This window comes from Cygnus olor, chromosome 4 (assembly GCF_009769625.2).
Source record: "Cygnus olor isolate bCygOlo1 chromosome 4, bCygOlo1.pri.v2, whole genome shotgun sequence".
Taxonomy (NCBI): Eukaryota; Metazoa; Chordata; class Aves; order Anseriformes; family Anatidae; genus Cygnus; species Cygnus olor.
In genome coordinates, this window is record NC_049172.1 from 58,203,551 (window position 1) to 58,228,721 (window position 25,171).

General features: G+C 38.4%; 1 protein-coding gene across 6 annotated transcripts in view; it reads right to left on the minus strand.

The window, feature by feature from the left end:
* STIM2 (stromal interaction molecule 2) overlaps positions 1-25,171 on the minus strand; it is a 64,876-nt gene that overhangs the window by 26,419 nt on the left and 13,286 nt on the right. For all 6 annotated transcript variants that reach the window (XM_040556470.1, XM_040556473.1, XM_040556469.1 and 3 more), the window contains exon 2: positions 1,869-1,999. In XM_040556470.1, the coding sequence (XP_040412404.1) occupies positions 1,869-1,999 (131 nt within the window). The remainder of the gene's footprint in view (positions 1-1,868; positions 2,000-25,171) is intronic.

Genomic DNA, 25,171 nt, shown 5'->3' on the forward strand with positions numbered 1-25,171 from the left:
TTAATATATATTCAGAACAGTAAGTAATAAGGTAATTAGATAACTGTATTGTTAAAATGTCAGATTTTTGAAGATTAAGATAAAAACTAGTTAAAAGAGAACAGGAACATATAGATTACTAGTTTATCTTCCAATTAAATTACAGTTTTTGCTAATTTCAGGTTTGCTTGTAATGTCTTAGAAAGTACATCTGTGCAAATATGTATTCACTGATCTGCGAGATACTAAATACAGAAAAAAGCTAATTTAGCACTTACTAAACACACCAACATTTAAAAACGAAGCGCAGGGAAAGGGCTACATTTCAGTTGTCTTGCTTTATGTATGGTGAGTACTTTGAATATATATCTTCACTCATCTCTTATACCCTAGCTATAATCGCATCCCTCATGAACTATTCAAACTTCAGTCACTTTAACAAATTTAAGAGTAACTTCTGCTGCTTTGATTCACCTTGACACTCCTCTGCAACAGGAAGAAACTTAATCTCAGAGATAAAGTTGAAGAGGTCCATTGCAAGCAAGGACAGGACTTTTGAATACGACTAGAAACTTTTCAATGTGCAAGTATTTCATTAGTTTCTTTTAACTTTCTTAACTTTCACGTGTAACAAATGCAGTGCAAGTCTAGATAATCATGCAATGTTGAAAAGCTGCTCAGAAAGCTCACAGTCAGTAATGTTTCAGTTTGCAGAGTGGATTGTGCCTCTCCCAAGTATTCGTAGTAATAAGACACTCTAGCTCTGACGTTACAGAATATTTTCAGTGCCTGAACTGCTGCACCATGACACGCCTAAAGGTACAGGGCAGATTTTTTCCTCAGGAGTACATTATTTTACTCTGGAACGTCTTCTGTATTCTATTGTATTCCTTCAGAAAGCATCACTGCTGTTTTGTACATAGTCACACACAACTCAAAGTGGCATCACATTAGACTTGACCATGATAATTCACAACTTCATTCCTTCGGTGAAAACAAATCTACCCAGAGATGTTACAAAAAAAAGGGATGAGAAGCCAGGGCTAGATTCTTCTCCCACTCACCTTCAATGAGAATGGGTTTCAGAACCACATGGCAGTACCCCTCATTTTTAGCGGACAGGAGATCAGGGGACATCTTCACTCCTCCCTCCCAACCCCTCCTTTCTCCTGCCAGAAAGCAGGAGGAGCCAGAAGAAGCAAGAACAGTGAAACTACATGGATATATTTCCTTTCCTCCCCAGTAATTCTGAGAATTCAGACGGTAGAGTTGCGTAAGTACAAGAGCAAGTCCCTTGTCAGGGCCACCAGGAGCTTGCCTACTGAACTCATTCAAGCACAATCACAAAATGCTTCAGGCAGGTCTGAATAACATTCCTTAGTTCACAGACCTCAATCTACCATTAACCTTTAGCAGGAGGTGCTTACTACTTGCCCATAAGATGGGAGCAAAAAAACGTAAGAAAGCATTTAGACTACTGTCTTTCACAGGTACTGTTTTGCACCATGAAGTGCCTGGAACAAATGTGAGGTAAACAGGAAAGCCCGGTGATGCCTTAATCAAGAAAATCTTAAAGCGAAGAAACTAAAATAACAGTTTGGTAGATTATATCAGCGCTTAGTAACCCTCATTGCAAGCCAAACCAAGACCTTTTACGCTAATCTCAGAAATAACAGCTTTTATACATAGTCTTTTTTTTTCTTTTACGCTAAAACAGTGGACAACAATTTTCCATTTCTGACTTACTTTCTGCATTTTGATGCAGAAAGGGCTGAATTTAAAAAGAAACAACTACTCAGGTTCTGGAACATAAAGAGCAGCTATGTAAAACAGGCAGAAAAGGACAGACCTCATAGGTATGCACAAGTGAAGGCTTTTTATATTCTTACCTCATCGCTTTCATCTACTTCAATACCACCATCTTTGTCGTCATCCATTTGCTTATGTATCATGCGGAGAGCTTCTAGGCTAAATCGGTCCTCCTCAGTAAAGCACGGTGGGCTGAGAGAACTGCAGGGATCTAAAGGGGGGAAAACAAATCAGAAGAGAAATATCAGCTACTGTCACTCTAGAATATAAAAGTCCCAAAGCATAACACAGAACTTCAGATTTTGTTTGTATACATGTTACTTGCCCGCACATAGCCTCCAGTTCATAGATGACAAGTTTAGCCATAAAATAAGAATTCTTACAAAAAAGTGAAAGCACACCCTCTTTTTATGCAGTAAGAAAGCTCTCAGAAGAGACTGGTATAGTTTGACTCCTGCAATTCTGCCCTCACTACCCCCACCCTATAACTACAATCTCCACCTCTTCTCCTATCTGTCAACCACCTTGCATGATACAGCATTGCAACAGCAAATAAAGTCACTGCTGTTTCCAACCTCCTTTCCAGAAGCCGGAGGAAAACAATAGATTATAGTGTCCTGCAATCACAGCTTCGTAAGCAGGTAAAGGAATGATACCCACAGCACAGTAGTACCTTAGGCAGCACTACTGAACACAAAATACTCAAGAAGGACTGCAAGAGAAGAAAGCACGCCGCAAAGAAAATTCAGCTGACAAGAATATATGATACCCCACAGCCCTGAATGCTCTGATAAAAAACAGCAGTCACCACAGAGCAGGAACCCAGGTCACAAAAAGCACGTGTTCAACCATATTTGTTACTGAAGGCTCATGATTTGTGCCCATTTGATGGCTCTGCTTCCCTCGTGTCAGGATTTGGTATACCATTTTTCTTTCCTTGCCACAAGACACATGCCAAATGCTGCCAAATTCTATAATGCACAATGATCAACCCATCGTTAAAGACTTGCCTTTCACAGACCTTTGCATCAACTAGTAGCTAACTTTCATTTGTTCTGATGCATCCAAACCCTTCAAAGAACAGGAGGTGGAAAAGGATACAGAAATCATTTTTTCTAAGTTCATTACTGAGATGATTTCCCAACATCATAATCATAATCATTATAAAAATACACTATTCCCATAAACTACAATTAGTAGTTTCAGCTTCACTCAGCTTCAGTCATATCATTAAAAATATAGTTTGAGGAGGCACGATTATTTTCTTCTTCTAGTCTATCAAGAGACTGAGCTTTCTTGCTACTACTGAAGTCATTAAAGGCTCATTTGCACAAGTAATGAAAAAAACATACAGAAATTGATAGGATTGAATTTGCACAGAAAAATTTATTGCTTTAGTATTCCATACTAATTGAATCGACATGATTCTGCTTTTCTGACTTCAGTTGATTATTTTTTTTAATTTATAACAATAAGAGATGCTGACAACTCCACTTGCTACAAAGCAGCAGTATAATAAAGCTGGCAACCAAGTCACAGCTGGGATCTCGGACATTAACAGGACTGATCCCTACGGACAGACACGAGTCAATGCACTCTTACTTTCTATACCAGTTTTATTACACAGAAGTTAACAGTTCCATCTGTGTCCACATATCAATCAAAAACCACAACGACACAGTCACAGAGATAGAAATGGTATCTGTTTTACAACTACTTCATGTAACTCAGAAAGACAAATTACTAAATACTAAACCAGGCCTATCACAAACAGTTTTCAGCTTCGGAATGCAATCAGAAGGCCTTGAAAAAAAATGAAGCTCTTCTAAGGTTGTGGGGTTTTGTTTTGTTTTGTTTTAACATTAGAAAAATCAGTTATTTATCCATCTTTGTTTCACTAGAAAATGTTTAATTTGCATATTAGATGGCATTTACATTTTTATCTTGCAATGAGAAATTTACGATCGCTGGGGGATTTAAGGACTTATCCCTGGAATACAGTGGCTGGTATAGAAAGGCTTCCTCTGCAATAGTAATGAATTACCACAACATTCTGCTAATTATTGAATTCCAGTAGCCAAAGAGTATGGCACTACTTAAAAACAGTCATACATCGGAATCATAACATACTGCAAGATTACATACACTAAGTTAGAAGAAAGCCCAATTGTTAGAACATAAACTGGTCCCTCCAACACACCCAACTTGTTTAATTTGTATTTAGCCCTACTCTTACATAGTGGAATACATCAGATAAATGGAGTTCACAGTTTGCAAGCACCCACTCAAATGCTTTTCCGTTTTGTTCAGCTGAAAGGCCCGCTTTTCAAGTCACAACTTTTCCTCGGGCTACACTTTCTCAACATTGAGGTTGATCAGTTTCTTGATCTTAATGAGTACTTAAATGTGTTAGAATAGAGTGGTTCAGTTGGAAGGGACCCCCAAAGGTTGAATCCACCTGCCTGACAACTTCAGGGTTAACCCAAAGTTAAAGCATATTAATGAGACGGCATTCTGCAAATGCCTCTTGACCACCAAGGGGCATGGGACAACAGGCACCTCTCTAGGAAGGCTGTTCACATGTTTGACCACCCTCACGGGAAATAATTTTTTCCTAAGTCCAGCCTGAACCTCGCCAAGCCTTTTTTGGTTATTTAAGCATGAAAGCTCTTGAAAGAGCTATAGCTCTTCTTAAAAGAAGTAAATAGGCTACTTATGGTTCAAATGCCCCATGCCCTGGCCCCAGGAACACTTGATCTCTCTCGAAGAACAGATTGAGTTCCAGTTTGCTCCTTTTTGGACTGAAAAACATCCAGCAGGACATCTTGACTGCAATAAAAATTAATCCACTCTAAACAGAATCCAGATTTACTCCAACCTAATTTTCATGCAGTGAAGTTAAAAATAATGTTCCCAGACTGACAACACTTGGTCATCCCTTTCTTCAGAGAACAATTTCAAAACCAAAAAAAATTAGAAAGACACAACCTACAGAGTAAGTGAAAAGCATTTCACAGGAATACCTACAGACCCCTACCAAATCCAAAAAAACAACTGATGGAAACGTGATCATTTGCAACTCTGCAGAAGGTTTTAAAAACACTGCATTTTGCCTCATTTGCAAGGCAGGAGCAATTTAAATTAATGCTAGATGAAGTACTATTAAAAACTTCTCAAATGTCCAGTCCATCAGAATAAGTCTAGGGGGAAACATCTTAATATACAGCAAGTACCATCATCAAAAGCCTAAGGCTCAGCAACGAGTAACAATTGATAATTCTTGGCAATTCATCTCTCACTTTGAATCCACGTTGCCAAAGGTGTCTGGGATTCAAAACCTTTTATTATACTTTAAGCTAACTTTTAGGCCTGGACCACTATGTCTGCCCTAGTCTGGTGTGTTGTCATACATAAATAAGCACGGTCCAAAATCGTCGTCACAGAAAAGAATAGAGGTGATATCATTCACTAAGTGAACCTGATAATTTCAGATTTGGTGCTTCCTTTAACAAGCAGCACTGAGAAATTAGCAAAGCAAACCAAAGCAAAAGATGTTCAGTTGAGGTTGGCAGTAGCACACCACACATACCATGTGCCTATAAGCACACCATGCTGTCAGGACATGCAGGAGTTACACAGCATCTCTTTGGGCATTGGTCAGAAGTGAGGGGATTTCACACCTTAGGGTCATGATAACGAGGGAAATTTGTCACTGAAATATTAAAATGTGAAATTTAGGGCTCAAACTTGGTGGAGGCTTTGGAAGGAAGCCTTCCTCCTGCCTTGAGTAGGTCAGGAACCGCCTCCTAGCTCTGAGAGCAAGAGAAAGCATCTGTGCCTGGCCAGAGAGCTGCTCAAAGCCATGATTACTGACCCTTCTTGTAGGAGATGATGATAATGAACTGAGTTCAGAGTTATTCAGTACAGTACACAGGAAGCTGTTTGTTTGTTTTGAACACAAATAAGGGGAAAGTAACACTTGGCTTCCCCCCCCTCCCTCCCTTTCATTTTAAAAGGGAGCTAAAATAAGGCAAGGCTACAAGAAAAAGTCCAGTCAGAAGTTCTCCCAAACTGCGGGATCACAGCTTTTTCATCCCACTTCCTGACGGTAACAGGATGTTAAGCCTGCAGAGCGACACTGTCAACACAAGCCAGTAAGGAAAATTAATTACCCGTATCTTCAAGCATTCATGTCAGCAAAGCCCTTGACATTTATTTTAGGAATGCACGTGGCTCCAAAGCAGAAGGGTATATGATCATCGCACAGTCTTATCTATCCTGCATTTGCTTTTCCTTAAACTGTTGGGAACATAGCAGATCTCAGAATGAAAAGGCCCGACAGTCCCACAAATAGATAACCCTGCAGTTGTTTACCCCCCTTTTGCATACGGACACTGGTGCGTAAGTGCTGCAATTGTGCCTAAGTGTGACAGAGGGACTCCTGCCAGGTGCCTGCAGCTCCCAGCTAGTCTTCAAAGCATCCCAAAGGCTTTCAGTGCCTTGAGAAGCTTTCTTAAGAATACAGGAACACACAGAACCTTCAAGATTTTCCTAAGTACCTGGAATCAGGTTCCCAATTAGTTTGCTGAGAGGAACTTGGCTGTTGGGAATTGCTTGGAGAGATGGGCAACTACACATCGTTTCTGTTGAGCGCTCACCAAGAGGAAGAGCTGACAAGCAGCAGTTCCATGGAAGCCTATGATGTTTCCATGACTATCCTTTTCCTGACAAACTCAGGAGTGTGCCACGTTCCGCTAGTTTTATGATTCCTCACTCCTAAGAAGCCATCTGGAATAAAGGGAAACCTCACAGGCAAGCACTATACTGAAGCATCAGCTTCTTAAGCACATACTCTGAGCTTAAAATAACCCTGTTTCAGCAAGCCATGATGACAGAAGTAGGATTTCTTCGCATTTTCCAGAGCCAAAGCAGGTGACCACAAAATCCCCTCCTGCCTCCCCCGACCACCAAATGCATCTTCATCTCACTAGGCTTTCCTACTCCTTACAGCTACATTTCTTTTGTGGTTTAGTTTTACACCCTTCTTTAATATACTACAGTTTCTCCATCAGTTCAAAATTATTTAAGACAAAAAAAACTAAGAGAACGATGATTTTTAAAGACATGAGTACAAATCCGAACGATACAGTGGGGATTATTTGAATTACTGGAAAGCAAGTGTTTTCAGAAATTTCACCAGATGTTCAAAACGCCTATTCACAATAAAAGCAACAAACATGTAGCTTTTATCTTAAATCCTTACATAAGGTGTCATTAAAATCTTCAAATGCTTGAAGAGAGATCCTCAGAGTGAGCTTCATTTAATCTTTCAATTAACAACTCCCAAAGCAAATCACTCCTACTCTTAATAATTAAACTCCTCCATATGGCAAGTAGGCTGAGCAGGATAACAGTTAACTTGACAATGTCATTTGTGACATTTATTTAAATGATGAGAGAGAAAAAAGTTCATCACTGCAGCACGTCTTTCTACTAAAAAAGATGTTAAAGCAACAGACAAAATTTTGACAAAAAGGGCAGAATACACTTATCTTCTAATCAAAACACTCATGTTACTTAAATGAGCTTCTTGAAAAGCAACATACAATAATACTAATGACAGCAGGGAAAGGGGAAGGGGTGTAATGCAAAAGGAGAGGACACAACAATGTCCTGTTGTCTTTGAATTAAAGATATGCAAAGCTTCACACTAGGCTTTTCTGCCACTGTATATTAGAAATCAGGTAGTTTCTGAAATGATGCTTACAAACTCGTACAATAGCCGATAAGACTCAACAATGAAACTCTCGACTGCAAAACCTGGTGCCTGAAAGACTTGTTTCTGAATATATATAAAGTTTAGTGATTAGTAACACTCCACTGAGGGGAAAAAACTATGCTATTTGCAGTTCAGCTCCATAAAAGCTGTCACAGTTCTTAAAAATCCACTAAATATCCCTCCCATAAACACTTAAAACAACCTTAAAATAAATCAATACCCCTTCAATGTGTATATAAGTGATCCTTATGTGCGAGTTTCAAACCTGTTTCTGCAACTATTGAGAAGTGTCCATTTATTCTGTTTATCTTCAGTATATGCAAATTGATTATATATCTATCTACACATACACTTGATGAAGCAAGAAAGACTTTTTCCCAAAATCGCCATCAATTTCTCTGCTTTCACCACACCCACAAAAAAGCTCTTTAACTGTGAATTTAAATTTCTTTTTTTATATACAAGAAAACAGTGAAGTAACAGTACATTATTTAAAGCAGGAATTCAATCAGATAATGCCACTAGCAAACGCAAGTGTTAAGGCAGGTTTCGATTGGCACTTCTCTAATCTTTGTCAGATAAAAAGCTGTGAAAAACAACAGCAGATATAATTAACTTTCTGATCACCTATTAAGGCATTCAAAGCATCTCACATAATTTAAGAACTTTTCAGCACCAACTGAAAAGGAAAAGACATGAAAGGAATTCTCTAGAGAATTAAATTTGATGTCAAATCTAATTTTGCTTTAATTAAACAGAATTCAAAGCAAGCATCTTCCAACTAGCCCAAATCAGCAATGCTTGTTTGAAGAGGAAGTTACAAAAAGGGTTTTGAATACATTAATCATTTCATGGATTACTCTGACAAAACAAGATATCAGTACAAACATTTAGATTGTTAGGAAGTTAATTAGCAAATTACAACTCTTCTCTATGTCTAGACAAAAGTCAAGATGATGGATTCATGCCTCCATCTCCTTTGCATAACCCCTCCAAGCCCGTGTCAGTCTGAAGGGGGGAAGCTGAACAATGTGTATAAAATGGTTAAAGACAGCTGACTTAGAAGAGAAACTCTGGCCAACCTAACAAAGCAGTATGAGAGCGAACTGGGGTATGGAGATGTTATCTTACGCCACCCATTGAAAATTCTCCATTTTTCCTCTTACCAACCTTACCTATAAGGTATTGACACTTACTGTGCAAACCTGTAAGAACAGTAAAAAAGATGTCTGATATCTCCTCTTAGCAATACAAAACGTCTCACTTTACTACTCTTTATCACAAGACCAAGAAGGGAAATATTTAATTCAGTTTACATTGAAATTTTCATTCATGTATCTTGATTTTGTCATGAAAATTACTTAATATGCGTATAAAAAAGTGTATGATATACTCCTCACACATTATAGTAATCTCTGACATCCGAAGTTAGAATAGCTCTAAGAAAAAAAACATTCACATAGGTTAAAAGATAACCTATGTACATTATACCTTCATCTAAAAGAAAAACCTCAACTCAGACAAAATGAACAAAACCGTTGCTCTTTTTGCCTTATATTCCATACCTCTTAGAAGCTACAACTATCACAGAACCAGGACTGTGAATCTACTTTTTGTCGACAGAACATCAATTGAGCTGATTAAACAAACTATAGGTGCATATTCATATAAATTAAGTGACTATCAGGGCACAACACATCTAAGCATATACCAGACAGCTAAGCTTTCTACATATTCTAGGTCTAACTAGTCATTTTCTCCTGTTGTAACTTTCTCCCTTTCCCAACAGCAGGAAGCTAGAAAAGATGCGGTATATCCCTGATCATCGACCTGAACCCACATAGCTTGTCAACTCAGAAGAAAGATAAGCAGCACAGCATTTAAGCCGCTTTCTTCGGTCAGGAAATCAGATTTAAAGATGATTAAAGATGACCCGTAAACGCTTAACTACTGTTATTTGTCATTTCTGCAGCAAACTTCCTAGTTACTACTTTCTAGATAAAAGCTCATCTTCTGGCTTAGAATTCTATAGTTACTAACACCTCTGCTATGCATTAATCTCATGGCCAGGCCTTCTGGTGAAAATGTACAGAAGATGTGTACCGATTTCCATTTACATATAGTTCACAAGTTAGGCAGAGCATAGGCCACTGAACCTCTCTCCAGAGGAGAGTGATTTGCAGAACAAAACAACCTCGTGGCTGTAGCATGGCTGACAAATGTTCAATTTTTTTTCATGTTGGAATTGTAGTTTAAAAACTTCTTAGAATGAAAATGAGGGAGCAAAAGCACTTCAAAAAGGATTCCCATCTTAAAAAATTTTGAAAGAAAAGTTTAGTAAGAGACATAAGTTTTATAAGCGTGGTTTTAAGATTTACAAAGGTATCTTTTAAGACCTAAATCATTATACTTTCAGCCAATTATAATAAAGCATGTGAAAGCTATATATTAGAGAAGTTTTAAGGTCATGAGCTACTTTCATATAAACTACATCTTTACACTTAGACACTTAACTACACTAGTTTTGCTGATATTTGTTTTCACGATTCATATCGTATCCTATATCCATGAATCAGACAAGTAAGCATGACATTGCTGACATTACTCAATCTCACGTCAAGTCTTTTACACCATCCGATCCAGTACGTATATTATTAACTGTTCTTACGAAGGAATCAAATTTAATCCTCTATGAGCACCATCTGTAGCATCATCAGCTCCCTTAGAGTTCCTGTAACAACATGTTGTCAGAATGTATTTATACTTTAAAAGAGCATATCAGAATTATACAACTGAAACCTAAATTTAAAAAACTGTAACATTATACTTACAATACAGTGTGCCCTTAGCATCAAGGCACGTTTTTTTTTATTACACACAATCTGTTAGGATTCTTGCATTTGAGCATTAAATCTGTCAGCCTGTGCAGTGTCTATGCTTTTAGAAATACAAACGTGCTGACTGCAGAGATTCGTTTTATTTAACTGATAAGACCATAATTAAACCTTTCCTTTCAGCAGCATTCAACACATAAGTAACTGAGCAAGTACAAATATCATAGTTTCTTTAAATAGTCGCATTAGCTTATGTGAAGATTTAGTGGTGCAGATTGCTGGCTAGTAGAGGACTATCCTACTTCCAGAAGCTTACATGAACTGCCCTGCAGTTAGCACCCACATCCAGATTGCACAACTGGCAGTTTTGCTCCTAACTAATATGCTGCTAAATATTTTTCTCATGACAAATTTTGCCAAGTGATAAACTGGGCTGACAAACCTACTGATGCTGTCCCAGTTCACCTTGGCTTATTTGATGCTGATAAGATCCAAACAGCCCTCTCCTTTTCACATTTTCTTTTTACGTTTTCAGAATGTAAAAAAAAAAAGAATGAGATTCACATATCTGTGTAACATATCACCATTATGCTACTGCTCAAACTTACCACAGATATTGATTTTGCAATTAAGAAAGTCAGAATAAACTCTAGATGCACATATCTCAGATTCTTCTTGGTTGACAGGGTTTTAATAAATGTATTTTGGGGCCCATGGAAGTAGTAGCAAAGGGTATTGAAGGGTATTGTCTTCCAACATCTACTCCCTTGGCTGTTAAAGTGGGCATTAAAAAAGAATCCAGTTCTTACACAATGAGCAGACACCAAACATCACGTGCCTAACATCATGCGCTGCAATTACGCGGAGGAGAAAAGAGGAAACTTGGTTCAATTAAAGACTCCAAAACTCAGAGTAAGTTCTGTAATGTCAGATAGGATTAGCTCAAGTTGACAGTTAAATGGTGCCTACTTGAAAACACATAGCTCTTCCCATCGCACACAGATAGAATTTGTACACAAGCTTAAAGCAGTAGGCTTACACCTCTGGACAAATTTTGAGAAATCATTCACAAAAGCAAAGCGTAAAGCTCCTGAGTACTCTACATTTGCCTGAGCACCACACATTGCCAAACACTACTTGTGCGGCTTCAAATAACATCAGTTGCTCCCCAACAGCACGAACACATCCAGGATGCAAGGAAGAGCCAAGGCAATAATTTCACATATGCTCAGAGGCAGAACAAGCCGAAGTCTGGTGCCAAAAGGATTCCTAACTGTTCGTACCCCCACCGTTTGTTCCTACCCCTGTACTGTCCCCTTCCTTGTACCAACAGAAGCACATTTGTGCTGTCGTGCTGCAGAGGAAGGCTCAGGAAACTGATTCAGCCTGAATTGGTTCTCTATATTCCTGCACAAAGACTTGCGACAGCAGAGGAAGGGGGGCAGGAGGGCGAGCAGAACAGCACTTCACCAACAGCACTGCTTCTAAACCCTGGTCCTGTGGTGTCCTCTGAACCTGGCCACCAATGCAGCAAGCGAGCAAAATAAACAAAAACAGAATTAATGCAGTGGAACAACATCTATGCTTCTACCTGAGTGGGGAACTGCAGGTCCAGATCTTAAATCCTTGCCCTCCCTACTGTGCCCTGGAAGACTTAATGCAGCTGACAACTACCAAGCGGAGGAGACGTGGCATACATAGTTAACTGCAAGCTGATGGCATGGCCGAGCTTTATAGCAATACAGACGTCCACGTTGTGTTTAGTTTATGTAGCTCCATAAGTCAAGCTCCAGTTGTTTTGATTGCTTTCCAAAACCTAGGAGCCAGAATATGCAGTAAGATTTCAAAATGCAAGACCTGAACACACACAGGTCTCTCCCAAAGCCAACAGACTGCAACACCTGGCTACACAAAGCCAAGTGGGTGTGTGTTTTTGTTCTCATCTGTTTGTTTGGTTGTGATATCAATAATAAGTTTTTTTAAAAGTTTTCTTAAGAGAAGAAACAGATATTTACAAAGAGCTCAAGGGAAAGCACAAGAAAGTGTGCTTTTTTAAAGTGTGTTTTTTCTTTAAATTTAACACTGTGGCACCTGAGGCTACAACCATCTGCAAAAGATTATTAGTATAAAATACAATTTAATGTCTTTGGTTACGTTCAGAGATGCATCCATATTTCTTCTCAACTCCTCACTTGTGATTGCCTTTGTTCCTGACTTGCATTGGTGAAAAAAAATCAAGACGAAACGAAGGACAGTAAGCTTTTTCCAGATAATAACTATTCTTAGAGTCATTACAGATGCTTCATGACAACCATACATAGAGCTTACTAAAATTTTAAGAGTCTTAAAAGAGACTTTAAACACTAATAGTCATTTGTACCTGTCAGATTTGAAAAGACTGAAGCATGACAAACAACATACTAGATTTTTTTCCCCAATTCTGCTGGACACATACTGGAACTGGATCCCCCGTGCACTGCATTACCAATGCTTCTGCTGCTCCTTGCTCCCTGCAATACACAGAAGTACAAAAACAGGCCCAGAGCCAAACGAATTCCAATAGAAATGTTTCTGCTGCATCAACTTTTTTATAAAAATATATCAAATATCAAAAAGTACAGGTGGTCCAACATTTCCAATTATCAAAAAGGAAATAACTTCTGGAAGATAAAAAGCAACCCGACTTTCATTAAACATAAGCAAAAGCAAGCCAGAGACATGAAAGATGAATTCTAATTCGGTATGTTCAATTAGGTCCCATTTTCAAAAACCCTAGGAAATGAATTTCACACAAGGCCTTCTGTCTCCCACAGAAACAGAAATATAACACAAATAGAACATATAAAAACACTAAATTAAGATTGTTATTAAAAATATTGGAGCTTGTCTTGTTTCATTGGGTGTCCTATTGATGTTATACAGCCTCCATAGATAATAAAACACATCTGAAGTTCATCATTCACATCTCAAATAGATGCATGTTTTGTAACACCTTGTAGTTTCTCTCAGGTTTAACCAAATACAAGGGATTTTACTTCATTTTTGAGATCTATTCTGATGCCTTAAATGCAACACCTGCCAAAGCTGACACCTGAAAACCAACTACTCCACTTCAGTCACATGTAACAACCAGTACAAATGTTTTCATCCTTTGTGCATTAGCACAATGATTCACATAATACAAGTCTTTGCTTTGAACCTGCTTTTGTCTGTAAAGACTTCAAAGCAGTTTTTATACTAAGTCATCTGCAGGAGGCAGGGAAGGACAATGTTTGTCAATTCTGCATTTCTGAATACAGAACACAACCAATATATAGCAGATATCAGAAAATAGGTACAAAAACCATGCCCTTGTAGCTCTGGGTTATAGCAAGTTTCTCATTTATTTTATTAAAATGCAAGGAAACAGTATCTGCTTTTCATTAAGTCTCATTTCTTTAGTAATACTTAAATTAGCACATATTAACACATGGAGGAGTTGCCAATTCACATGAAAATAATAAAAAAACTACCAACATTTAAACTGTTTACTGAAGTTCTCTCCACACAAGTAAAGTTGTGCTACCAATACCAAACCAAAGTTAGGTTCCTTCCTCAGTTAACTTTATCAAGAAATTAATAAAAAGTTTTCAAACTGGGAGGATACGCTCAGAAAAAAAATCTACAGGTATTCTGCAATACACAAAGCAGAAGTCCTAGACGTGCTGGAGACAGACCGAAGAATGGCAACATTTTCCTATGTAGCAGAGATGGGGCTATTACAAGAGAAGTGAACCTGAGTTTAAAAGCACGGCTTTCACTTCTTGCTTTGAAGTGGTAGCAACACAAATTTAAAGCTTGCCATATCCTAAGCAAACAACTATCTAACAGAATTTTCTCACTTCCAATACCTATGTTACAAACAGCCTACATCAGACTACAGCAGTGGCCTACTACCCTACCAGCTTAGTGATCATCATGTAACTTCAATTTCTGCCTTTTTTTTTTTTTAATTTTACTTAACCAAAAACTTACGATCTATTTAAGGCAGAAAGTGTCAACGCATTAAAAGAATCTTCCACCTAGGCATATCAGACATTCAATTAAAACAATTCATCTTTTAAAGAAGTCTACACATTTACTTCTCTGAGCTACTAATTCCATCTCTTGTGCAAAATAATATTCAAGAAACAGTTTGAAGCCGTTCTGATGTTTTGAGTGCTGCACTCTCCATCGCTCTTTTTTCTCACTGAGTAAAGTTATTCTATTTTCTGCTTACACATCATCTTAAATTCAGCTGAAACAACCTTTCTACATGTTGATTTCATCTGGTCTCTCTCCACACCTTATTGGTTTATTACATTATTCATATCCAGTAGTCTAGGTTGTCTCAAGAATGTACATTCTGAAGTACTTGGACTAAAGTTGGGTATCCTCTACACAAAAAGATTTTGCAATAAGCCAAATGACATTCTAATACTTCCAAGTAACCCCCTGTTGTTGGTGTCCTTTAACTAAAATATTGCATTGTTTGACTATGTATACACATGAACGCAAACTTGCATCATGCAGCTAGTTACAGCCTTTTCTTTTTCGGATTCATTTTTAATCCAAAGTTACAATAATGCGTGGTAATACTGATTTTCCAAGTCTTGTGTTTAATGAACTTCAACCTTATTAGGCTTAAGAAAACAAAGTTTCAGTCCTACATAAATTCAAGGAGGCCACCTATTTTCAGGAAACTAAGCTTGTTTAGTCTTCTGAAAAGGCAGCTAAGGTGATCTAACAGTCATCTGCAACCACTTCACAGCAGATGGCAAAGCCTCTTCAGCAGTGGCAGACCATGAAACATGGACCAACAGTCAAACTATGCATTGGGAAGATCAGGTTGAACATCAGGAAAAGCTTCTCCCCTCCCCCCCCCCCCAAAGGCCACTGCAGCACTAAAGCAGGCTATCCAGAAGATTTAGAAACTCCATTCTTGAAGGCTTTCATCAATTAGCCAGAGCTATGGATGACCTGCTGTTGTCGGGTCAGGGTGACATTCTGGCTCAGAGCACGAGTCTGAATTCCAGTGCTCCCTTTCAACCAGCATCTGTCACCTCCTTTGAAAGGCAGATTCTAGAAGGACTAGTGATAGGGCTAGATGGAATGGCATCAAATCATGCTAGGGGAGATTTAGATTGGAAATTAGGAGACATTTCTTCTCAGAAAGAGCAGTCAGGCATTGGGACGGGTTGCCCAGGGAAGTGGTGAAGTCACTGTCTCTGGGGGCATTCAAGGAAAAGGTTGGACGTGGTGCTTAGGGACATGGTTTAGTGGGTGACATTGGTGGTAGGGGGATGGTTAGACCATTTAGTGGATGGCATTGGTAGTAGGGAGATGGTTGGACCAGATGATCTTGGAGGTCTTTTCCAACCCCTATGATTCTATGAGTCTGTGATTCTAAGACTGCCTCCAAAGTGGACGGCTCCACTTCACAAATATAAGTAAAGGTGTAACAGCAGTAGTCATTTATGAAGTGTTAGTTGTATCTTTCTCTCTGTGTTCTTAGGACACTCCTAAGAAGCACGCTGTTATGAAGAAGTTGTTGATCCACCACATTTACAACCTGAAATATTAAGTAGATACCTAATGATTACAGACAGGAAAAGAACAAGGCACGCCTGTGAAGAAATTGTTGCAAAATCCTGAACAAATCCCAAATGAGACCTTACAGCGTTGACATTTGTGCACGGGTTTTACTGCCTTTAAGCATGCACGTGTATTCCTCGTGCCTGGGCACAGAATGTGTGTACTCATGCACACATATGAACTCTGCTTAGGAATGCCTTCACAACATCTGCAGGTCTTCACCATCACATCGTTGCATCTAATGAAGAGAAATGAGTTTCAGCAGAACTTAAGACAGGATAAAAAGACAATAATGAGAACAGGATGATAAGAATTAGCACGCCTGTAAAAGCCCAGAGCTTGAGAACAGGGTAATAACCATCCAGAAGAAAGAATTCATCACAAATGAAGGCATGAGTAGGCATGTTTGCTCATTAATAGCTTTTTTTTTTCCAAAAGGGAAAAGAAAAACAAAGTATATTGTATAACATTGATTTGCATCTTATAATTCCATAAAAACTACCTTGTATGAGGAGACACTTTGTGCACACATCCTTGTGAAGAGAAAGCTAAAGTTCTACTTAAACATGGCCATGTCTAGCCCCAAAGAAATGGGGGCACGTACTCTTAAAATGAAATTTCTATTGCAGAAGTCTACAGCCTACTGCCATGATTAAAAGCAAAGAGTTTCTGACATTATAAGTTGTCTAAAGCTCCAATGGGATTCAGTGATATTTCGGTACATGATATACAAGAAACATCACCTTTCCTTTCACCAACTGATCTAAGACTCTCTAGGCATTAAGACAAAAAAAAAGTTTAATGGCTTTGTTCACACAACACAGCAGTTTTTCACAATTCACACAACGGTTTTTAAGCTAAAGGTTTTGAGAAGGGTTAACTTCATTGGCAGAAGTAGAAGGGAAGCAGAGAGAAAAAAAGGCTTGTTTCAAAAATCCTATCACTGTTTCTATAAGCAGAAAACGTAATTTATGAAAAAGCGTTACATAACTTACATAACTTACTGCACTAGAACTGCAATCTTGATCAAAAATAAGATTCAAGATGCTGTTAGCTGACTTGCAGCCAACAGAAGGAGGAGGGGAAAGTGTGTGCAAACAGTAGAAAAGGAAATATAGTGAACTAAATTGTACTGATTTAGAGAAGTAACAAAAGCAGGTTAAAACATTTAATATATTCATAAAAATACGAATTTGTAACCTTAAGACCTCACCCATAGTTTCTGATCAGAAAGGTTTAAAAACAATTGTAAATGAAATGCGCTAAAGCAGAAAAACAACCAAAATTAAATAAATTGAAGGGAAGTTAAGGAGATCTGCAGAATTAATGCAACCAACACCCTGAAAAAAATACCCAAATCTATTCCCAAAAATTGAAAGAAGTTCCACCTCAACAGGATAAAGAGTGAGCTGAGAGCTCATTTGTAACTACCTGCAGCAGCAGCACCTTAGAGAGGAAGCCATGTCAGGGTTTATGATAAGAATTAATTCCAACCATTTCTGAACAGCATCAGCTGTTCCATGCAACTGCACAAGCTGTGAGCTTGAGCGTTATTTATTGGAAGGTGGGCTTTAATGCACTTAAAACGTTTTCTCTAACGCTTGCCAGGAATAGCTTACATAGTAAAGAGAATAAAGCTATTAACATTTTTAAGTAACAGTATTTAATCAGTCTCAAACAGCAAGCTGACATAACTTTAATGTTTGATACGTTGATTTTTAACTGAATTTATTAACATGAACTGGAAGTTTCATTGTTTGTTTGTTTTTAATCTACAGATTTTGAGAATACCAAAGTGAGTAGGTAACGTAAGTTATGGTACAGTTGAATCTCTGCATTGCATAAAGGATTATTTGTTCTTTTTATTTTTTTTAAAACAGCAAGTACTTCCACCCAAGTTTTAATAAAAAAATTAAACACTGGAGTTCTTTAAATTCCCTTGTTTCATACGAGATCACACAGGCTATTGGTTTACTGATCCCTTACAAAGGATCATCTGTTTTAGTAAAACCCGATTAAAAAGAATTCTTTGAGCTTGCCAATTAAAATAATACACTACTATTTTGAAGTTACAGACATGACTGCAAGACTACAATACCAAAGCAAAAATTAAGTACCAATTATTTCAAATACAGAATGTCAAAAAGTTGCAGCAATTAAACAACAAAATATTTGATATCAGGAAAGTTCAGACCTATGTTCAATCTTTCAAACAATGACAATTCTACGAGCATCAGTAAAGACCAAGAAATCTACACTGTTCAAAATCCCTCTCACCAACACTTGTGTGCCTTTCCATATAAGAGGTCAAACGAATGGAACAAAATCACAAATTCAGACCACTAAGTTGACAAACAAAATACCCAACTCCAGAACATACATCATCCCCTTACTTTTAGTCTAAAAGCATGCATCCCGTTTATTCTAAAAATGGGTAAAAATTTGTGCCCACCCTGTAATATGCAACTCTATATCTACTTTCTAATAAAATAAATCCTTGAAGGAATGCAAGCACAGTGTTTTCTTACTTTCTACCTGCAGCCTAATTTGAAATGACTCGCAAAAGAGATAGCAAGAATGTGGACTATCATAAAAAAGATGCTATTTTTATACACTTAAACACCCACTAGCACTCTTTGGATTAGATGGCCATTTGTCGGAATTGTTCATTTTTATGTACGCACAAAAGTCAGTACACTCACAAGGGAAAATAACCATGTACATAACTGCTAAATAAAAGATATGCTAGGCAACAAAAAGCCAGCAACTAGATAAAATTAAAACAAAGACAAGCAGGATCTTAGCTAGTTTTTCCACAGGGACATCTTGATACAAACGTCTCTTGAAGGCTTACCTTTTCTCTAATACTTTTCTTTAATCCCACAGGTATTGCTACATGCCACATGAATACGTGTGGTTTTTTCAAATCCCACAGGTATTGCTACACGCCACGTGAACCCATGCCAGCTTCACGTACCAGTAGCCAAGCACATGCCCATTGACCTACTTAAGAAACCACCTGCTGCAGCACAGTCAAAACAGAGACAGGTGAAGAATTCAAGAAGAGTTTTCAACCTCGTCCAAATTAAGCCCAATGACAATATAGAGACAGCAGGCCAGGGCAAGACTTTCATGTTGTGTTTTCCTTAGAAATACTGCCCGGGTCCAGAATTTGTTCAGTCAGCCCTAGCATCTTGACCCAAACCTCACGGTACCACCACAGCTCTGCTGGCACATCACAGGTGCACTTGGCTCTGCCAGCAGTTTCTGTAGAGCAGCTATGAACTGGCTAAAAAAAAAAAAAAAAAAAAGCTTCTCATCAGCTCCTTTTCTTCCCCAGTCAAAGCTCCATTGCCCAAGCACGTCACATGAGCACGAGGCAAAAGAACAAACCTCAGCCTCCGCCATGCCATTAACCGGCCAGGACAATAGAAAACTGATGTAGGAAATCAGTATCAAGATTTTCTGCATGGATGCAAACATTTAAGTCTGCTTGCATATGCCTCAGGCAGGACTTGCAAAGCAAACAGTCGCTTTTAGCACATCACTGAGCAGTCTATGGCTAGAACCACCAGCCTGTGGTTTTGCGTGCTCAGTTCACAGCCAGGAAGCAGCATTATTGGAACAAGCTACAAAAATATCTAGTGCTCCAAACACTCAACTTGTTATCTAGCACAAAAACAAGTTTACAAGATGCTACGCACACTGCCAGATAGCTAGGGCTACCAACACATACTGTAGTGTGTAACAAGGCGACAGGAGAAACACATCGTGCTTATTCCTACTATAAACAGGCTTAATATTTAAAAATGAATAGAAAGCCAACTGTAACTTGTTACCTCCTACTTTCAATGCCATCAGTTCCTGTAACAAATTAGATTGTGCCCCTTCTCCCTCCAACCTTCACACACACAGACATTCCCTCCTCCCTGCTTTGCTCATATTTTCCTCTTTCTTTTCCAGGTCTTCTCAATGCCACCTCTCCCAGTTCATTTCAAGTGTCACAGGGTTTTCATTCCAGTTTCTCAGTCTCCTCTGTGTAAGAAGTATTAAGATTCCCTGCCAGCTAGTTTTGATATGCTGGTACCAAATTCATCATCGTACTGTATTTAAAAACAACAAAAAAATCACGTATGTCTCATATGGTGACCTATCAGCTCTCAGTCGATTATAAAGACCTTCTACTTCTGCCCCTCCTTCTAAAAATTCAGTTCCTCACATTATAAGACATCTTTCCGCTGTATCCTTCCCACTGGCTGGCAATGGTAGAGTGACTTATTCTGGTTAGTTTCTCATTTTAACAACAGAATGAAAAATGTGTAACTAAACACTATTGATCAGGTGTTCTTTTTCACTGACCTAGACGAAGTAATTTTTGCACTTGTGCATACATACACTTCTCCAAACAGGGTTAAGAACTAATTTTTAATTGGAAAAGTTCTGAAATCTAATTGTTCAAATCGGACGTTGCAGAAGAGAACAAAGGCAGTATCATTACAGGGACGAGGACAATTTAATCCCAGTAATAACAAGCTACTCCAACCCAGCAAGGGAGCAACTCCAGAGTAACAGCACTGCCTGGAAATAGCAAAGATGAGACCCCTATCCAGAATGTCATCCTTCCCTAAACTTGCACAAAGCATACACTTACCTTAAAGATGCACTTGAATAGCAATGTTATTTACATGCAAGGGAAAAAGAATCTTCTCAAATGCCACCAAAAGCAAATACAGACTTTAAGGTACAAACTTCTATATTATACGTCTTTGTTAACACCACAACAGTGCTAAATTTTAAACATCTTCCTTCATTTGTAGCCTCTTCAGTGTCTTTTCATCTCAAGAGTTTAGCTTATTTAAGGTGAAGGAGAACAAAGATGGCCACAGAGCAATTGTGAGAACCCTTCATAAAATTTACTTGCATGCCTTTTTATTTTAATGTGACCTGCTAAATTTAATCGTGTCTTCTCTAACCTTCAGTCAAAAATCTTACGGTCATAAATCCATAACTATTCGCTTCTCCCCTGCCACTTCAGGGCTTAAGCTTTAAGAAACTGTGATTTACAGACAGGCTGGATTAACTAAAAAAGACGAGTCTTCTGGATGTACAAAGATGACTGCCAGCCACTGTAAGGGAAGATCACCGTAAGTCAGCGTACGCATGCCAACACTGCTCATACAGGAGCGTCCTTATTCCATATGCAGAGAACATCAGGGGCAGAAACACCTTCAGATGTCTTGCTGTGGTACTAAAGTAGTTCATCTGTTTAAGAAATTCCATGCGTGAACCAAAAAGCCCTGCCTTTCAAACTCAGAGCGTCGGCTGTTAGGACTGCCCGGTGCTGTGCTGATTCCCAGGTAAGGTTCAGACTCAGAGGTCTCAGCAAAGAACTCCCTCAAACAATAAAACTTGGGCCATTGTGCACGTCTTTTTCACCCAGGAACAGTGGTTGTGTTCTTCCATTCCATATTAGTATTTCTGCATAACGATGCTAGAAGGACTTTTGTTAGAAGACAGATACCAGAAAATCTCAACGCTTACATTTAGCACACCTAGAGTTTTCCTCCATTGAGCTAGACCACAGTGTGGGAAAAAAGTCTGCAAGTGTCCCAGCTTCCCTTTGCTCGTTTTCCTGAAAAAGCAACAGAATTCCACTTTTTGAACGATGAAAGTTTACATGCCTTTTTTTTTTAAAAGGAGATTTTCCCTTCTACTAGGGAACAGAATCAAGAGAACAAGTATGAAGCTAGAAGAAACAATGTTGCCCTAACCATATACAGAATAGGAGAAACTAATTAACTAGAATGTAATCAACTTTATCAAAGACTTGTGCAAAAATATACACAAGATATAAAGTTATGCAGCACGTAAATAAAAAGGCCATTTCTTAGCAAGAGTTATTCCAAAAACAGATGTTAGTGTTCATCATTTGGTAGGTAAAACGATTTATTAGTAGAAATTAAGATTTTTTTCTCCTTTGTTTCAATTTGGATCCACAGTTGTGCTTGGCTGCACAGAGCCGATTGGTTCCTGATAGCATGTTCTCCAATTGTTTGCTTTTTTAACATAAAACATTTACCAAAGAAGGAAAAGCTAAGCTTCCCCTTAATATCTTCCTTGTAATCAGCCTACCAGAGTGCCTCTATTTTTGTCTTCTGTTATCGATACAATAAACACTGCATAAATACATTCTAGGAGAAAACAGCTACATTCAGATCTGTCTGGGAAATGCTGCCTTTGCTCCTTAGGGGAAATCTAGCAATTTACCTGAAGTTTAGTTCAACAGCCTATAAACTGGTACCAAATCCTTTTTGTTAAGTTGTTGCACTCAGCAGAAGAGATGGTGTGACTTGTAAAACCAGACAAATGACAACTGTTCAGAGACAGGTTATAAACACAGCAGAGAAATACTGAACAGCAGGTATAGAACCAATCTTTTCTACTTGAAGGGTTTCTCAGTTTATACCCAAAACAAAACTAAGGACTTCCCTTTTCCCCCATCAATGCTGAGTAGCTACAAGTTCAATTGCAGAACCGATACCAAGCATAACAATCTTCTTTCTTCCTACTGAATATTGCTGTTGACCAGGTACGTCAACAGCAAATCCCACCTACGATGCTTTCAGGAGAAATCCAAGCCAGAGCTGCAGAGAGGGAGAAGTGGAGGGGAAGGCACAGGAGTTTAAAACAGACCATCGGTGATCTGCACAGTAAGTCACCCGAGGTAATTATACACACTGGAATTTGTTTTAGCAGAAAATTTCTTACCAGAAAGATTGCTAATAGGTATTAAGTCAATTAAGTCATTTGCTTAATAAGCAGCTGTTAGGAGTTACTAAACAGAGCAATGCAGAGGTAATTATACCTCCCTTACCCGGGTACACTGCTTGGTTCTGCTCATCTCAAAATAGACTGAACCTAATTCCAAAGGAAAATACAGGGGGAGATTTTCACATGCAAAGGGCTTACAAGCAATGTGATAGAAAAAGCAGAGAAAATAAGCCAGACATTGAATTTATTTATGTTTTAACCAATTGATGGTATTTTGAAAAGTTACTAGTTTAAAAAAAATTGCCTTTACATGATGTGATGCTCAATTATTACACTGAGTTTACTGATAAACATCATCTCCAAGACACCAAGAACTCCTTCCAAAGCAAGGTCTATGTGATGGAACCATTTTTATTTTCCTTTAAGGTAATTAAAAACAAGCAGTCTGGAACAAGTCTTCCCTAGGACATAAGGCAACCCATGAATGTTTTTTGTTAGGAAGAGTCTTCCTGAAGACCACGTGCTGCAACCATGTGCTAAGACTTCTCTCGATACCCTCTTCTCAAGCCGCAGGTAGACAGTTAATTCAAGACTTTAGATAAGCTACTTCCCTGATTTTGTAAGATGACTATGTTCTTAAACAAGGTTTTAACCTTTTAATCCACTTCTGGATCAACAAGGGAGAGAAAAAAGCCCACGATGATATACCTAAAGATAGTATTTATGGAAGAATCAGTGTCAGTTGTTCCCTGTAAGAGCTGTCTGTGAAAAAAAACACTACAATTCCAGTATTTTAAACCACCCCATGTATTTCCATATCAAACCATAAGGAATATACATGTTTTTTTCCTCTTAAAGAAGCAGACACCAATGTTTTAATAAAAGCTGATGCCACAGGAATTGAATCTTCTCCTATATCAGTGAGTGAAATTTTTAGCAAAATGGTTCTGGGTAACAGGTGAGAGTGATAGATGGTCTGCAGAAATGCAAGTAACTTTACTCTTTTATATAAGAGAAAAATATTGCCTGAGATCACTTAATTCAGAAAACACTTCAGTGATCTGTAAGAATCTACAGTCACATTTGAAATTCAATTCCATTAATTCTTGTAAAAAGTTAGTAACAAGAACGTGACCCGTGCATACAGTCCTTCTTGTTCGTTATCCAAGTCTTTAGCAGTGTAAAAGTACTCATCAGTAAGACTAGATTATTCACAGGAAAAGTGAAAAGACAACCTTGGGGTTTCTTGCAGGATAATTTCAGCAGTACTAATTTTCAAACAATCAGTGGTGAGTACACAGACTCAAATTCCACTAAGCCAGGGGTGGTGGTTTTTAGTAAACTGATTACTAAACCCGACCCTAATCAGTGAATTAGCTAACAACCTTCAGTCACAAGACATATGCAAAATATTCTGCCACGAGTGAAGAATAAACACTATACCATGCCAAGCACCCTCAAAGTAGAAAATTTCATAATCACCACATTTCTTATACAAATATGAACCACACAGTCATAAAACTATTAGCTTAGTATTTCTGCTTTGCTTTATGCTTGCTTCTTAAACACTTAAGACAAAATGCTACATACTTGCATGAAGGCACAAAGAAAATGAGAGGCAAGGAATAAACTGAAGCAGCATTTCCCAGCCTCGCCAACTCATTCGCTCCTGGGAGCTGTGCACGCAACCCTTTAAAAGTTATACAAAAGCAGTCTGTCACCACGGCTATCCTAATGACTTGTATGTTCCGACACCACTAACGCCACAGTATTTCTTCAGAAAGATTCAGAATTTTCACCTTTCCAGCATCCACAGTCCTCACCACCCTCCCCTGATGTAGCTTTACCCTCACCCAGCCCACATTTCACTAGCAACTTCTATTTAGTCTCTCTAACCATGTTCTGCCATCACCGATCTTCTGATGAACATTCAGAAGGCCATGCTGGGAACCTCTTATTATTCTTATTTTCCTCCAATTTTCTTATTTCATCCCCTCTTTCTACAATCTGGTTGGCACATTAAACATTAAAGCCAAGCAGGTGTGTGAACAGAATGGAGGAATTCATTTTGAGTCACCTTCTGCTGAAAGCTGACTTCGTTACTTCATATGGAACAGTTCACTTGCTATTTACTAGAATCACTATACACAAGTAGAGTCCTAGTTCAGAGGGGATGTCATCGCTATATCACATGCTAAATCCTTCCACATATATTGTGTTAGACTGAATGCAAAACTATTCCTCACGTTAAACATAAAAGCTATTCCTCACATTAGGTGATGAGTCAACCATCAACTCTAAATGCAATAACAGAGCAGAATAAAAGCACAAATTTTACATGTGGTCATAAATTGGGCAGAAATTGCAAAAAGTCTAAGTAAATTCA